Raw genomic sequence first — 18229 nt, 5'->3', positions numbered from 1 at the left:
TTTTGCTGGAGATATTTTTGTGTTAATCTAGGAGAACTGATGTCTGTTTTATTGCAGTGTTACATAAACTGTGTTTGGTTACTGGTACTGACCTCCCAATACATTCTGACCTCTCTATCTCAGTTTTTAGCTTAGGTTAAATATCTCGTCAATGTTCTTGTGTACTTTTCCTGTCAGGTCTTATGTTTTAGACAGCCTTTTGACACATGGAGCTATATAGGATCAAACCAAACCAATAGAGACAAAATGTCAAGATTTTTGCTAACCAGAATTTGTTGTAGCAAACAGGCAGTTGGCAGCATTAAATATGTTGGTGCAAGTGTATAACAGCTTAAATAGCCTTGATTGGAACGTGCATTACATGTAATTACATTAAGTTTAATTACATTTGTTGCATAGTTTCTACCTCAGAGTTTGAAACTGCAATGCAGTATGTTTAACTTGATTAGAACATGGTTGTATATTAAAAATATTAAAAAACTTTCTGGGATTTGTATCAAATGGATTTTTAAGAAGTGGGAACATTACACTGATTTTCTTGAGGAAATAAAACTGTACATATAAAACAGTAGCCTAAAGTATTTATCTTTCCTATATAGTATGCTATAATCACATCAGGCAGCTACTGACAATTCTGGCCAACTGATTACAAAGTATTACAGTTCTGATTAGTATGAAATTGGAATCGAGCAAAATGTTCTTTCACTCCGACAAGCTGCTTTTTGTAACTACATAATTGCTCTTTTGGTGTAAAGCAATTGTATATGGGTGCTCAGTGAACATCACCAACAAAATTACAGTAGCCATTCTAACATTTCAATTTATTGACAGATATTAGAAGTGTTGCTGTAGTTTTATATTTTCTCCACTTATGATTAAGCTCAGAAGGTACGGTGCCTTTCAGGATTAGATTTTGAGTTGTTCTGTGGACAAATTCAATTTCCTCTGTGTACAAGCTAAATTTAGACACTGCTTGGTGTAAAGAGCACGTAACATGGTTATCTCAGAAGTAAAATAATTTGGTATTATGAGCCAGTGTGCCAAATGTTTTGACAAAACGTTTTAGGACCAGATACTTGAAAACATGACAGTACTTATGTGAAACTATTAGGTTTAATAAATGTCCTGCAATCTTTGTATAATAGCAAAACACATGAGCAATTTTACATGATTATGTAATCTGATATAAGATACTGACTCCTTGATTATCAATGTAGTTATATTGTACACACATTTAAGTGTTTATACCCCCTGTGAAGAATACTAGACAGACAAGTCTTATTTCAGCAGTGATACAGACTTTAACTACACATGTAAACAGGTCACATTTAACTTGGTTCTATTTCAGTCAACACTGATGTAAAACAAGTGAATGAGATTATTTATTCTAAAGAAGGTTACAATGTTGACTAACTACAAACAGCAACATCACATGTACATTCTTGTGTTGTGGGACAGTCATTCAAGGAAAAAAGCAAATGAGACTTTAATGTCGTTAGGCAGGACACCGACTTGATTAAGAAAAAAATCACTTGGACAGGAGAGTTTAATGTTAAAGTAAACTTTAGTAAAATATGGTTGGCTATAGTGAAAATACAATATTAAAAAAAAAGTGATCAGACAGTAGTGTTGCCTTTTGTGACTAAAAGAAATCCACAGTGATCTTACTGAATGTCATCAAAATACACAATTTTATGAGTATTATGAATCCACCAAAATGGTTAAAGTATTTTGCCTAAAATAATGTCATTTGCTATACATAAAGGCTCATAACTAAAAACAGAATTGTTTATACAGTAGCTAGTTAAAGATTTTGTTTGGATTTACTAGAAAGAATTAGTTGAAGTATAGAGGTATATTTGTGCCTATATAAAGCACTTGAACACTGAAGCTATGCTAGCACTAATCAAAGCCTTATGATTTACAGTATGAAATGTGCGAAACAGACAGTAATACAAATACATAACCTTTTTCTCTAGTGTCAGGTCTTACAGAGACTAAATATTATTTAAAGAGTCATCTTTCAAGTCTAGTAAATTCAACAGAAGTTGGTAGTGTTTGCTGTGTGTATTGTGTTTGGCAATACAGTCATTCCATTGAACATAAACCATCTAGCTCCTAAAGTGAACAGTAAGGAACTTAATGTTACAACAACAACAAAAAAAACGTTTCAAGGCTGCATTAACTCTTATAGGTATGTGAAAAGGAACACGGATTTGAGGTCCATCTGTCCCGTTCTACATCTACAAATCAGGTTCAGCTGTCTGAAGATGAAAAAAAATTACTGGTAGGCAAAGAACAAAGAAATGAGGACGAGTACAGTCTCAACCCTCGTCTTCAAAATACAGCAAGGCTCTGCTCGGCATCTACAGCAAGGAGCATTTTCTCTTCCTCTTCTTCACAGGGGGAGGGCAGAGGACAGCTCGGATAGCCTCATCGAACACTGTCTTCAGACCACGCTGTGTTAGAGCCGAGCATTCCAGATATTTGACAGCTCCTGCAAAAAGACAAGACATAATAGAGTCATTATGAGAACGGGAGTGTAAGGCTATCAGTATTCATGTGAAGTGTTTATGGATTAGTACAAACTTCAGTGTTTTAAAGTCAGTTCAGATGTTTCATTAAAATGGGATTTAAAAAATTAATAGAAATCTCACTTCATGTAAACATAAATCTCATTTTCATCATCAAACAAAAAAATAACAAGTTAAAAAGTAAACTTTATAAAGAGGTTTTTGTATATTGTCAGGTTAACATTTTCAATAAGCGTGGGATTAAGTGTGTGATGAAATAATTTCCAAGACCAAAGCATTTGATTAAATCAAAATTGGGACACTGCAAAAAGGAAGCGCTAAATTCCCATGTGAATTCTGGCAACCTCTGCCTCGGGCTAGCAAACGCCTCCTCCCATTCATCTAAAGCGTCCAGCCAGCTGTTTTTTCTTCTTCTTACTTTTACCTGCCTAAACCAGATGGTAGTAGATGCATGGCGGTAGCAAGAAGGCAGTTCCCCGTTAAGCCATACCCCCCTTTTGTGCAGCCAATTTAGTCAGTTAAGCACGTAGCCAAGCTGAAGTCCCTGTTATGTTGTGTTAGCGCATTAGATTCCTGCGTCACCTGGGAAAATCAAGTCTAGCTATTTTTTTTTTTTATTACATTTTCTTGCCACAATATTGCAAATGTGCAGAATGGGGACAAATATTAATCACTGATTATTGACTTTGATCCAGTAACTAGCCACATACCTATTTCTTTGGCCATGGCCAGGCCCTGAGGGTAAGTGATTGGCGTAAGCTTCTTCTCCTTCAGCTTTTCAATGGTGTCCTTATCGTCCCTTAGATCCAGCTTGGTTCCCACCAGGATGATTGGAGTGTTGGGACAGTGGTGTCTCACTTCTGGGTACCACTAAACAAGGTTTTTAATATCAGCCATAAACAGAGTATCTCCCTCTGAATGTTTATATTGCACGGCTCAAAAAATGAAGAGATCTTACCTTTGCACGAACATTTTCAAATGATGCAGGACTCACAAGGGAAAAGCAGATCAGAAACACATCCTAAAAAGAAACAAGCTGATTAAACAGTCATAATAACAAACAAATTAGTAAATATTCTGGATCATGAAAATGCATTACTGTCTGAGGGTAGGAGAGAGGACGGAGTCTGTCGTAGTCTTCCTGTCCTGCTGTATCCCACAAACCCAGATTGACTGGTTTGCCATCCACCATAACATTTGCAGAATAGTTATCGAACCTGCCAAATAAAACACCAGAAACTTAACTGGAAGGATTGTACCACCAGAGGCCAAAATAATAAGTAATGCAATCATTACAGAAAATAAAGCTCACAGCTGTGCTTTTTTTTTACAGTAGTGTATTAGTAACATTGGACAGAACCAAACATGGATTTAAACTAAAATAAAAATACTAAAACTGTTACATCAGGCCAAAAACAGTGAAGAGAGATCTGGTGGTTATCTAAAAATAACTGGATTTGGACTACCCAAGACTACTTGAAATCTACACTGTGTTTAAACTCTTAGTCGTATAAGCATAAATAAGCATGAGTAGGAAAAAAGTGAGTACTTACACTGTGGGGATGTATTCTCCAGGAAATGCATTGGTGGTGTAGCTGATCAGAAGGCATGTTTTACCAACAGCCCTAAGATAGAGGTTAAGAATAAAACAGTGCTTATGATATTGCAGCTTTAATAAATTTACAAACAACTTAAAACACGTTGGATTACATTAAATGTTTATATAGCAATGTGCAATTTCTTCTCAATGAAATACCAATTCTGAAAATATGTGACTGATCCCTTTATTCTTTTAGCCAGTAAACTTTGTATTGCTAGTCACTCCATTTTCAAAATACTATGCTGTAACCAGATACTGTGATTGTTTTCATATTGTTAATCTTTACACACATGCCACTTCAGAACATGAGTATGCTGGTATATTTAAATAACATGTCACCATTTACTCCTGTCAAGATGTTGAAATTAAAAGCATAACAATTTAAAGTCCCACTAAGCACAGTACATAAAGTCCAGCTGTGTACCAATCACATCCTAAGCCAGCGGATTGCACTTCTCACGCACAAGTGATGGGTTTTTTTTCCAAGTGCTTCCAGGCACAAAGACTTCATGAAGATAAAACGTATCCACGCCCGCTTCTCTCTTTCACAACTCAAAACAAACTGCAGGAAACACAATAACTTTCTCGAAACCAGGCAGCCAGGAACCAGCCTGGTGAAAAGTAACAGATCAAAAACATGAGTGTGAAAAGTCTGAGGTCGATACTGGCTGGGATCATTTTGGGATTTTACCTGATCCAGTGACAAACTCTTAACAGTGAACAAAACTGACACTACACAGATACACATTGTTCTGAAGCTTACCTGCACTACTGGTTGATATTTTGCATGAATTATTTATAAAAAGCTGGTATTAAGTATCTAAATTACAAAGTGAACACTAAACTTATGACTGATAATGAATAATACTTCTAAGATCCTACCTTAGTGGGGTTCAAATAGTAAATACTACATTTATAATATAGTAAAGATTATAACTATTTGCAGTGAGAGTTCTAATAAAAATGAATTTATATTGTAAACATTCAAAGATTAAGGGCTACATAAAACCATTAAAGTAATTTCCATTGAGCCAGGTAGCACTCTAATGTAAAATTAAAACCTGAAATTAAACAGCCACCACCAACACAAAATATACAATTATTAATGTACTGGAGTTGTCATCTTTCTATATTCAAAATTAATCTAGTTTACACTTAAACAATTTGTCTAACTACAACTAGATGCACACAAAGGGAATCAACTAAAATATAAAGAAATAAACTACTCTATTTAACAAAATTAATAAGACAAATAAAGAGGCATGATATTTTGCACAGTATAGACTTAACTTTCATATTTTATTATTGTTTGGGTTCCTTAAAGAATTCAGTCATATATATTTTTTAATATTATTAATTAAAACAATCAAATAAAAATGTTATAGTTGACAATCCTAACATGTTTCTTTTTGGTGTGACTATGTTAAGTAGACAGAAAGTAAGCACAAGGGACAATGTGGAATTACACTGATTAATACAGACAGTGATGAGTTTTTATGAAGGTTTTGAGACATTAATAAACTGCCAAATGTAACTGTGGCTACAAGTAAACAAGTTATAAAAATATACTACACATGTACACTACATACATGTTAGCATAAAGTATACAAACCGTTAAGCTGAAGACGGTAAATCGATGAACTGCTGTTGTTCATCCACCGAGACCATATACGCAAAAGTAATTAAATGAAACTTGTTTACATTATATTTCGAATTGATTTTGACCTAACTAACGTTAGCTTGCCTGGTTTACAAAACCAACTGCTAGCTGAACTGGGATACAGCACAACCAACAATGTTATCGGTGCACAAACACAAAATACTGATCTTTCGAAGTAAAATAAAACACACAAACGTTTTTTATTTATGTTATTTAAAAGTTCTTACCCGTCTCCCACCACCACACACTTTATGGCCTGCATCCGGGCGTTTCTCCTATAGAACCGAGCGTGGCTTTGCACAGAGCTAACAGGCTAATTACTGATTAGCCACACTGCTAACTAACAACCGGATAATCCGAGTCTTCACACGCTGCCCGAATTAATCAACAGAAACTCAATATAAAACCCCACAACTGTTCAAAATACCTGATAATCAATCACAAAACAGACTTTTTGCTAGGTTAGAACATTCCAGCAGCGATACCTGACTGAACCGGGGAGAGAACCGTAAAGTTTACAGGCACCACCCTTACAACCGAGCGCGCACGCACACACACACGCACACACACACACTCGCGCACGCGCACACTCACACTCACACTCACACTCACACACTCACGCACGCACTCACGCACGCACACGCACACGCACGCACACGCACACACACAGCCGCTTCAGCTTTAGGTCTTCATAATAACAGTCCTCCTGTGTAGCCTTACAGCTTCAGCTTCAGTTATCAAACTTCTATCCACACAGTTTGAGTCTGCCTTCTGCTTAAGACATTCATAACATGAAGCTACTACTGTACATGAAGCTTTCAGCTTCAGCACTTCATAACATTTCTCTTACACACCTAAATCTGCTTTCAGCTTCAGCCCTTCGTCATAACATTTCTCTTACACACCTAAATCTGCTTTCAGCTTCAGCCCTTCATCATAACATTTCTCTTACACACCTAAATCTGCTTTCAGCTTCAGCCCTTCATCATAACATTTCTCTTACACACCTAAATCTGCTTTCAGCTTCAGCCCTTCATCATAACATTTCTCTCACACACTTAAATCTGTTTTCAGCTTCAGCCCTTCATCGTAACATTTCTCTCACACCTAAATCTGCTTTCAGCTTCAGCACTTCATAACATTTCTCTTACACACTTAAATCTGCTTTCAGCTTCAGCACTTCATAACATTTCTCTTACACACCTAAATCTGCTTTCAGCTTCAGCCCTTCATCATAACATTTCTCTTACACACCTAAATCTGCTTTCAGCTTCAGCCCTTCATCATAACATTTCTCTTACACACCTAAATCTGATTTCAGCTTCAGCCCTTCATCATAACATTTCTCTTACACACCTAAATCTGCTTTCAGCTTCAGCCCTTCATCATAACATTTCTCTTACACACCTAAATCTGCTTTCAGCTTCAGCCCTTCATCATAACATTTCTCTCACACACTTAAATCTGCTTTCAGCTTCAGTCCTTCATCATAACATTTCTCTCACACCTAAATCTGCTTTCAGCTTCAGCCCTTCATCATAACATTTCTCTCACACACTTAAATCTGTTTTCAGCTTCAGCCCTTCATCGTAACATTTCTCTCACACACTTAAATCTGCTTTCAGCTTCAGTTATCAAACTTCTATCCACACAGTTTGAGTCTGCCTTCTGCTTAAGACATTCATAACATGAAGCTACTACTGAACATGAAGCTACTACTGTACATGAAGCTTTCAGCTTCAGCACTTCATAACATTTCTCTTACACACCTAAATCTGCTTTCAGCTTCAGCCCTTCATCATAACATTTCTCTTACACACCTAAATCTGCTTTCAGCTTCAGCCCTTCATCATAACATTTCTCTTACACACCTAAATCTGCTTTCAGCTTCAGCCCTTCATCATAACATTTCTCTTACACACTTAAATCTGCTTTCAGCTTCAGTCCTTCATCATAACATTTCTCTCACACCTAAATCTGCTTTCAGCTTCAGCCCTTCATCATAACATTTCTCTCACACACTTAAATCTGTTTTCAGCTTCAGCCCTTCATCGTAACATTTCTCTCACACACTTAAATCTGCTTTCAGCTTCAGTCCTTTATCATAACATTTCTCACACACTTAAATCTGCTTTCAGCTTCAGCACTTCATCATAACATTTCTCTTACACACCTAAATCTGCTTTCAGCTTCAGCCCTTCATCATAACATTTCACTCACACACTTAAATCTGCTTTCAGCTTCAGTCCTTCATCATAACATTTCTCTCACACACTTAAATCTGTTTTCAGCTTCAGCCCTTCATCGTAACATTTCTCTCACACACTTAAATCTGCTTTCAGCTTCAGCACTTCATCATAACATTTCACTCACACACTTAAATCTGCTTTCAGCTTCAGCCCTTCATCATAACATTTCACTCACACACTTAAATCTGCTTTCAGCTTCAGCACTTCATCATAACATTTCACTCACACACTTAAATCTGCTTTCAGCTTCAGTCCTTCATCATAACATTTCTCTTACACACCTAAATCTGCTTTCAGCTTCAGCCCTTCATCATAACATTTCTCTCACACACCTAAATCTGCTTTCAGCTTCAGCACTTCATCATAACATTTCTCTTACACACTTAAATCTGCTTTCAGCTTCAGCCCTTCATCATAACATTTCTCTTACACACCTAAATCTGCTTTCAGCTTCAGTCCTTCATCATAACATTTCTCTCACACACTTAAATCTGCTTTCAGCTTCAGCACTTCATCATAACATTTCTCTTACACACCTAAATCTGCTTTCAGCTTCAGTCCTTCATCATAACATTTCTCTCACACACTTAAATCTGCTTTCAGCTTCAACACTTCATCAAAACATTTCTCTTACACACCTAAATCTGCTTTCAGCTTCAGCCCTTCATCATAACATTTCTCTTACACACCTAAATCTGCTTTCAGCTTCAGTCCTTCATAATAACATTTCTCTCACACACTTAAATCTGTTTTCAGCTTCAGTCCTTCATCGTAACATTTCTCTTACACACTTAAATCTGCTTTCAGCTTCAGCACTTCATCATAACATTTCTCTCACACACTTAAATCTGCTTTCAGCTTCAGTCCTTCATCATAACATTTCTCTTACACACCTAAATCTGCTTTCAGCTTCAGCCCTTCATCATAACATTTCTCTCACACACCTAAATCTGCTTTCAGCTTCAGCACTTCATCATAACATTTCTCTCACACACTTAAATCTGCTTTCAGCTTCAGTCCTTCATCATAACATTTCTCTTACACACCTAAATCTGCTTTCAGCTTCAGCACTTCATCATAACATTTCTCTTACACACCTAAATCTGCTTTCAGCTTCAGCCCTTGATCATAACATTTCTCTTACACACCTAAATCTGCTTTCAGCTTCAGCCCTTCATCGTAACATTTCTCTTACACACCTAAATCTGCTTTCAGCTTCAGCCCTTCATCATAATATTTCTCTTACACACTTAAATCTGCTTTCAGCTTCAGCCCTTCATCATAACATTTCTCTTACACACCTAAATCTGCTTTCAGCTTCAGCCCTTCATCATAACATTTCTCTTACACACTTAAATCTGCTTTCAGCTTCAGCCCTTCATCGTAACATTTCTCTCACACACTTAAATCTGCTTTCAGCTTCAGCCCTTCATCATAACATTTCTCTTACACACTTAAATCTGCTTTCAGCTTCAGCCCTTCATCGTAACATTTCTCTCACACACTTAAATCTGCTTTCAGCTTCAGCACTTCATTATAACATTTCTCTTACCCACTTAAATCTGCTTTCAGCTTCAGCCCTTCATCGTAACATTTCTCTCACACACTTAAATCTGCTTTCAGCTTCAGCCCTTCATCATTACATTTCTCTCACACACTTAAATCTGCTTTCAGCTTCAGCCTTTCATTAAATTTCTCTCACACACTTAAATCTGCTTTCAGCTTCAGCCCTTCATCATTACATTTCTCTCACACACTTAAATCTGCTTTCAGCTTCAGCCCTTCATCATAACATTTCTCTCACACACTTAAATCTGCTTTCAGCTTCAGCCCTTCATCATTACATTTTTCTCACACACCTAAATCTGCTTTCAGCTTCAGCCCTTCATCATTACATTTCTCTCACACACTTAAATCTGTTTTCAGCTTCAGCCCTTGATCATAACATTTCTCTCACACACTTAAATCTGCTTTCAGCTTCAGCCCTTCATCATTACATTTCTCTCACACACTTAAATCTGCTTTCAGCTTCAGCCTTTCATTACATTTCTCTCACACACTTAAATCTGCTTTCAGCTTCACACACCTAAATCTGCTTTCTGCTTCAGCCCTTCATCATAACATTTCTCTCACACACTTAAATCTGCTTGCAGCTTCACCTCTTCAACATAACATTCATCTGCTGTTAAATTACACAATTTAAGTCTGCCTTCAGCTTCAGTCATTTGGTATTGGCGTCCTCGACATTTACATTTTCGGCAGACGCCTTTATCCAAAGGGACTTACATTACAGTTACAGTATACAGTTTGAGCAATTGAGGGTTAAGGGCCTTGCTCAAGGGCCCAACAGCAGCAACTTGGCAGTGGTGGGGCTTGAATCAGCAACCTTTTGATTACTTATCCAGTACCTTAACCACTAGGCTATGGCTTCCTCCAGTCCACATTGAGACACTTTTAAGTCTGCTTTTAGCTTCTGCTCCTCATTATAGCAGATTCAATAGTCAAGTCAAGTCAAGTCAACTTTATTTATATAGCGCTTTTTACAATAGACATTGTCTCAAAGCAACTTTACAAAATCCAGGACCAACAGATACAAAAACCCCTGTTGAGCAAGCCGAGGGCAACTGTGGCAGGAAAAACTCCCTGAAAATTACAGGAAGAAACCTTGAGAGGAACCAGACTCAGCAGGGCCCATCCTTCTTGGGTGGTCTGGAGGATACTTTAAATAAATAGGATTTACACAAATCATACAAACAGAATTAAATGAACTAAAAGTTATAACTGGCAATAAATAAATAAATAAATAATAATAGAGTTATTATTCAGTCTAGTCTTTAATAAAGTCTGTAGTGAATTCTTGTCATTCTTGGTGCAGTTACTCCCGACCCGTCACATAGGACACTCACACTTAACTATAATTTCTTTATTATTAAATTATTCTGTGTGCTCACATTTGAAATTTGCCTTCAGCTTCATCTCTTCATCAAAGCAGTCTTCAAATGTATAATTACAAAATTTAATCTTCTTTCAGCCCCAAGCTTAATAACTGTAGTGTTCTACTGTAAACTTGCATATATGTGCCTTTAGTTTTTATTTTTAATCAATAAACACTTTAAACCACTTTACAGCTTAAATCATTTCATAAAATGTCTTACTCTACAAAAAAGAACACTTTAAATTGACATTTTTATCCACTTCATTATAACAGTAGCATTATTTGTCCAGATAGGTTCTAGATGGAAGCTGTTAGAACTTGAGTAGCACTGTCCACAGTCAAGTAAGCTTCTGATTTTCCATTGTCCATTTAGTCTAATTATTGAATGAGATTTATCAGAAGTAATTGTTATTTTATTAGCAAAAACATGTAGCATATTTGGCTGGTCGTGTTTTTGCTTGTTATTAATCAAAGTATAAAGGGTTGCCAGGGTGACAAAGTTGGAAACACTTTGTTTACTTAAAACAAGCATTAACAGGACCACAACGACATAAATAAATGTTGTAATTAATACATGAACATTTGATTCATATAAATTATTAATATTAAACAGTTAGACTTCTTGTTTAGCACAAGACTTGTATTTACGGTAACCGGAAGTACAGCGGAACTTTGTTGCGTTCCACTCTATTTACACCGGCTTGTTTAGAAGCGCAGTGAACAGGGCGGAGTATGAGTTCATCCACACTCAGCTATTCTTCCAGAATTAAACCGAGTGAGGAATCATGCTCACTTAACACGGGATAAGGAGGTTGTTGGAGGAGTTTGGGAGATCTGGAGCACGGAGCGGTACAGGGAGTCTCATGGCAGGACTGCTGTACTTGGTGCTCAGGTTTTCGGGCTCCGCGGGTCGGAGCTACGGCCTCTTTTCTAAAGGACTGACCCGCACTTTATTAATTTTCTTCGATTTAGCATGGCGATTAAGAATTCGGTTTCCATACCTCTACCTCATCGCCTCCATGATGTTTAATGTGCGCCTACAGGTAAACAAATACAGTCCGGACTATTTTATGTTACACGCCGGACAGTCCCCCGCTGCACAGAGTCATACTTACATTTACATTTTCAGCATTTAGCAGACGCTTTTATCCAAAGCGACATACAGTACTGTGGCAGTATATTATCTAAGCAATTGAGGGTTAAGAGCCTTACTTAAGGGCCCAACAGCTGCAACCTGGCAGTTGTGGGGTTTGAACCAGCAACCTTAACCACTAGGCTACAACTGCACTATGTTATGATGTCTAGTAAGATGTGAATTAACACCAGCCCCATTATTTATTAATATCATATTTGTGCTCTTTGTACATTTTATGACTGACCTAAACAAGATCAGATGTTTATTGCTTATTAACAAAATCCTAGCAAGAGGTTGGCACAGTGCTGCAGCAACATCAGGGTCCTTAAAACCAGGTCCAAACCTCACTGATCACTGCAATGAGTCTGTGAGTTACTATAAATTACACCTTGGTGGTAATGAGTTAATAAACTACTGTTGTGCCCTTAAGAGTACATTTTTACAGTACAATAACAGGGTATGTTACTTGTCTTCCATGCAGTGGTACCTTACCATAGATTTACTTTGATAGAAGTAAAAGTCACCTCTTATCTGTGCTCCAGTTTCCTTTAAAAACATGTCAGTAGATGGAATTGTGATGGATTAGTGTTCTGTGCAGGGAGAATTTCCACCTTGCGACCATGACTGATCAGGAGAAGGCAACTACTAAAGAAATCTACATGTACATTTTCTGCATTTAGCAGACACTTTTATCTAGAGCGACATACAGAAGTGCATGCACAAGAATTACAATGTCTTTATTTGTCATATATACATATGCAGGTGTACAGCACAATGAAATTCTTTTTTTTTTTTTTGCATATCCAGCTCATTTTGAAGTTGGGGTCGGAGTGCAGGGTCAACCATTGTGTACACCTTGCTCAGTGGCAGCATGGCAGAGCCGGGATTCGAACTTTCAACCTTTTTTGATTGATAACCCAAAGCTCTACCAACTAGTTTAGCACTGTCCCAATTGGTGGTGGTGGGGCTTGAACCAGTGACTTTCTACTTGCTTGTCCAGTACCCTAACCAGTGAGCTACCACTGGATAAGCCTTATAATTGTAACACTTAATTTATTTTCTGATTTATTGTATTATTTGCAGATAGTCCCTGTTTATTACTTTTCTGATTCAAACACAAATCATAAAATATTGTAAAAAATCCATTGATTGCAAATACATGCTCTGTCTGTTTTCTGTAGGTTCACATTGAGATACATTAATTTACATTCAAGAACTTCCCTCATATAAAGACTGGACATTACAGGATGGAAGGCTTCTCTTCTGCCACTTTAGAAGCCAACCAAGGCCAGAGGATTGACCAGAACTGGAAAGTATGGACAAATAGACACACCAAGGTGGTGCTGAAATCTTGTTTTGGAGATGTGGAAATCCTGTGGCAGTTTACAACTAGGATTCTTTGATGCTGAATACCAAGAAGCACTTTGTGTGTGACAAGCCAAGGAATTTTAGTCCATTATTTTCTTTATTTATAAATTGTGACTGGTTAGACCCTCAGCTTACTTTAACCTACTACAGACACAGCCATTGTGTTTTAAAGGGAAAACATATCACAGCTTTTTATTGGTTTACTACAGCTCTGAGAGGAGTTTTCCTCATAATTTTAAAGGTTTAGAAGTGTCAGAATTATGCATAGACATGCAGACACACTTAAATAGTCTCCAAGGTCAAATGTGGTTTGGCACTTAACTGATTTTGCACTTTTACTGCTTTTAATTGAATTTGTTCTGACCAGATACATAAATGATTTTGTTAACTGCTCAGTTTACTTCAGAGCCTTTTAGGTGCCAGTATATAAATTAACATGTTAGGTAAATTAGTGTCATTTTTTTCTGACTCAAATCTGTCAGATTTTGCTGTGTCAAGCCAAGGCTTAGTGAGTATCTTAACAAATTAATGGTACTCATTGTACAACAGCAAGGAGCTTGAATTGTTACATAGTCTTTATTGTTAATAGTGGGGAAGGTTCAGCAATTAAAGCTGAAGGCAGCGTGGCAAATATAAGAATGCACTAATCTGGGCCAATGTTGGCCAGAGAGGTTGGACTTGTAGTAGATGTACTTCGATGCTCTTTTTGGTCCACTGTCATATATTTTAGAGTGAATGCATGACAAAACATTAATATGGTTTTTGTGTAACTTGAAAAAGTCAACATACCCATTATTCAAATGTCCTTTTCAAAAAGGTTTTGATATTGATACCATATTGTCAATGAAAATATCTGATTGGTGCATCCCTTGACAAAAGGTTTTTACCATTTTGTCCATGAAGACTGTGGAAAATAGTCCTGTAATGTTTAATAAGCTTTCTTAAAACATTTTTAAGAATACCACAAAGGAATGCTGTCATGTTGTTTGATGGACTTCAGTTATTATGCTTTTTTTTTTTTTTTTTAGAATTGCATTATCTACAATTTCACCTAACCTGTTTTAAGATATAGGACATTGTTACTTTAAAATGTTTCAAAACTGGAGCGATCTAGCTATGATATGCATTTACTTATTTGTCTTTTTGTCAGTAACAAATGTGTGCATTAACGTTTTGAATGTGGGATTTCTTTAAACAACAATATATGAATATAATATTATTTAAACCCAAATAAATCAAAAGAAAGTAGCCTTTTTGTTTAGATCGTTGATTTCCTTTTTAAAATGTGCGCACTAGCATTGTTCTACATCAGTTGTCCTTAAACCTTTTGATGTCATGGACAGTTAATGTATTTCTTATTAATAATAAGGTACAAACAAAACTGGTAACTGTTAAAGTGTGTAAACAAGAAAGTGACAGCAGTGTTGTTTATATTTACAGGTTTATCCCCTATTAGCATGCTAAGTTAATTTAGCTAGCGTTAGCTCTTTAATTAATACAATCATATGTAGTTGTTTTGTTTATTATGCAACTTTATGTAGCACAATGATATGATGGTAGTTTAAAATATAATTATAAATTGACCAGTTAATATATTCCAAAAACAGTTCAAACTTTAGCCACAGGTCGGCACCATATGCTCAACATTTGAGAACCTACACAGAAACGCACTTGTCAGTCAAATGGTAAGTAAATACTAGGTGATGTAAGAATAAGTGGATGGATTTATAAATAAATTGATGAGTAAATACAAGGAATGGGTGTATTAGTAACTGCATAAACAAATTGTAAGTATGGTAAGTAAAAATAGTGGGTAAAAGAATGGATGGGTAAGATGGGGGATGGATGGATAACTAGATAGATTGATTTAACAGGGTCCAGTGTTGTTGGTCTTCTTTGTTGTATATAGTGCTTTGGAATTAACAATATATTATAATGGTAGACAGGTCTGGACTGCAGTTATGCCAGTTTTTTGTTAATGTTTTTTTAATACATCTGACCAAAAAAAATAGGTCAAACACATTCAAAGATGTGTTTATATCCATATAAACTGCAGTTGCCCTTATTCATGTAAACCAGATCAGTGTTTTACGTCCAAGTGAAAGAGATATGTGTTCCGTTGTCCATTCAGTAATTTAAGTCCAGACAGAAACAACTGCTTATATAATTTATTCTGCTAATGTGAAGAACATGCAAGTAAAGTAAGTAATAGGCAAGGACACAGAGGAGGCCGGATACACTGTGCTTCCTCTGACCCTGCCTTACTCCTTTCCGTCACCTCCACCCCTTCACTGCGGGATGCCACATTTTCCTCTCTTTTTCATGTGAGTTTTTCATCTCGTTGGCCTCCATATGCCATGAAAATTCATTATATATTTAAGTTCCATTTCATGTAGTATTGGAGTCCTGCTATATGACATTCTTTTTTTTTTTAAATCCAAATTCCCAAAAGTTAAGACAGTAGGCAAAATGCTAATAAAATTATTTTGAAAGTACATAATTCCAAAAAATGTAAACTGTAAGACTGGAAACTTTGTGGAATATTTAATAGCATCTGTTTTGTAACTTTTCACAGGTAAACAAGTAAATTGGTAGCAGATGATGCTTGGGTATTAAAGGAGCATTTTATTTGCATTTTACCTAATGTCTCCTCTGTCTGACTGTAATTAGACAGACATATGCTGCCCTGGAGGTGCCAGCCTTTGGAAGGATGCTAAGTGCATTTTGGAACAGCTGTCCTGTACAATTGAAGCAGGGATGAAGATTAACGCTTTGTTAATGCCAAACAGCAGGAGGTAGAATTGTAGTTCCTGGACTGGAGTGGTAATTTTGAACAGATATTAACATTCTTCTTCAGCTTTAACTATGTGGTTGCTTTTTCATGGCTGTCTGTCCGGCCAGCAATACTGGCATGCTTTCCTACAATACAGCAGCATGTCAAACTAGTGCACTACCACTGATGTCTTTACTGTTTTAACACTCTGTTTAGTATTTTGGTATCCACTACTTCATGTACTGTGAATCGTCATGCTTAGTAATAGTACTTCCAATGTATATTTTTAAGAAAACTATATTTAAATATTAAAATTGCAATCTGACCAGAAAAGGAACAGTTGTATCGGAGTTAATAGAGGGATGTGTTTCTCTGTTACTGTGATCTATATAAACAGCACATTATGTTACAAAAAAGTCTTTGGACTTCTAAAATTTAAATACTTTATATTCTACCCACAATACTTAAAAACAAAAAAAAACTGGACTTCTCTGATTGATTTGCTTTTCATTGCTTTGTTTTTTGTAGAAAGTGTCCCCACCCAGTGAACCTGAAAAAGGGAAAATAAAAAAACAGTTTCCTGGAGTGGGTCAGACATCTGGTCTTTGAACAGGAAATACTCCCCCTCAACCGGAGCCCCCACAAATTCCCGAACTCTCCCTGTCTTTTTAACTTTCAGTTAGCAAATGCACATATTTTGTGACTTGGATTCAAGTATTTAAAATGCAAATTTATAATACGAGAATGAGGTATTTGCTTTTAGTCCAAGGCACATTTTGTAAAGACAGTCTTAAGAATAGAGTTACTTTATTATTTTAGTTAAATATTAATGTTAATATTAATGTCAGCTAAACACAATATTAGTGTAGTATACTAAAGCATGTGCACACGTGTCTGTCACAGAGCAGCTCTTTTTAGTACAGCACTCCAAATCATGATGCCAGGTGCATGGTTTGTATGAAATCAAGTTGCACTGAAATGTGAATTCTTGTTTATGGATTCTTGATTCTTGTTTGGCCTATGTAGGTTAATTCTTGTGTGAGGATACTGTTGTGTGGTCTCTCCCTCTCAAGCTGCTTCTGTTCCTCTTCTTAACATTTACAGTATTAATGAATTATGTTGTATGTTAGTAAATTAATCTATCTATTCTTAAGACACTATATGTTTGCCTTATCAAAATAAATAAAATTATGTAATTCATCAATTGTCATTCTGTGTGGAGGACATGCACAACAACTAAAGGTAAGGATTAAGCCCAGGTCCCCAGGACCCATACTGCTGTGCGCCTCCCACTCTTATCAGCTGTGTCGTTTAGCCAGCCACTTATCCAAATGCATTCCATAATATTCTATTTATTTTCATTTTTATTTATTTTCTTTTTTTTAATTGTAAAATAACATATTTAGGACAATTTAGACCATATGAATAAAAAAAAACAAAAAACATTTTGCTCCAGTCTGCCTGTGATAAGCATCTAAACATCCTGCATCCAACAGAAACAACATTTTCATTCATAAGTAGGGGGAATGGGAGCCAAGCTAAAACCCCTCTTTTCGTCTGAGAGGCTGGAATGCTATAATTGAATCCGTGTGTGGAAGAAACTACAGGCAGTGTTAATGCTCCTCACCACCATCACAGTATTCACACTGTTTATTTGAGGAAAATGGAGTCTTGGAGCTGATTTTCTGTCTTATTTTCCATTGCCTCCTGATATGTGTGGCTTAAGGTTAAGACTTCCAAATAGGCTGAATGATCACTTGGCATCAGTGATTCAAATTTGAAAATAAATCTGCAAGAGAAGAAAGATCTGCATTTACTTTATTATTATTATTAAGTACAATAAGCTATAAATAAATGATGCTACCGAAAAGCCATGGATAATAGTCTACTAAAGACCAGACCAGTTACATAACTGTGTATATTCAACCAGGTAATAAACATGTAATCTGTATCCCTTGGGTGGCACTGCGGTAAA

The 18229-nt window shown here is 36.4% G+C and overlaps 2 protein-coding genes across 2 annotated transcripts; one reads left to right on the top strand and one right to left on the bottom strand.

Moving 5' to 3' along the window:
* Positions 1-1360: 1360 nt before the first annotated feature.
* rac1b (Rac family small GTPase 1b) lies at positions 1361-6357 on the bottom strand. The gene is made up of 6 exons (XM_062984721.1): positions 6022-6357; positions 4088-4159; positions 3634-3751; positions 3493-3555; positions 3245-3404; positions 1361-2497 (listed from the first exon to the last, which is right to left on the bottom strand). Exons 1-6 carry the CDS (start codon positions 6054-6056, stop codon positions 2367-2369), a joined length of 579 nt encoding a protein of 192 aa, XP_062840791.1. The 5' UTR covers positions 6057-6357; the 3' UTR covers positions 1361-2366.
* Positions 6358-11547: 5190 nt separating this feature from the next.
* Positions 11548-14729, top strand: LOC134336274 (small integral membrane protein 10-like protein 2A). The gene is made up of 2 exons (XM_063018996.1): positions 11548-12021; positions 13295-14729. Exons 1-2 carry the CDS (start codon positions 11842-11844, stop codon positions 13313-13315), a joined length of 201 nt encoding a protein of 66 aa, XP_062875066.1. The 5' UTR covers positions 11548-11841; the 3' UTR covers positions 13316-14729.
* The last annotated feature ends 3500 nt before the right edge of the window (positions 14730-18229 follow it).

This window comes from Trichomycterus rosablanca, chromosome 22 (genome assembly GCF_030014385.1).
Source record: "Trichomycterus rosablanca isolate fTriRos1 chromosome 22, fTriRos1.hap1, whole genome shotgun sequence".
Taxonomy (NCBI): domain Eukaryota; kingdom Metazoa; phylum Chordata; class Actinopteri; order Siluriformes; family Trichomycteridae; genus Trichomycterus; species Trichomycterus rosablanca.
This window is presented reverse-complemented; position numbering and strand designations above follow the sequence as displayed.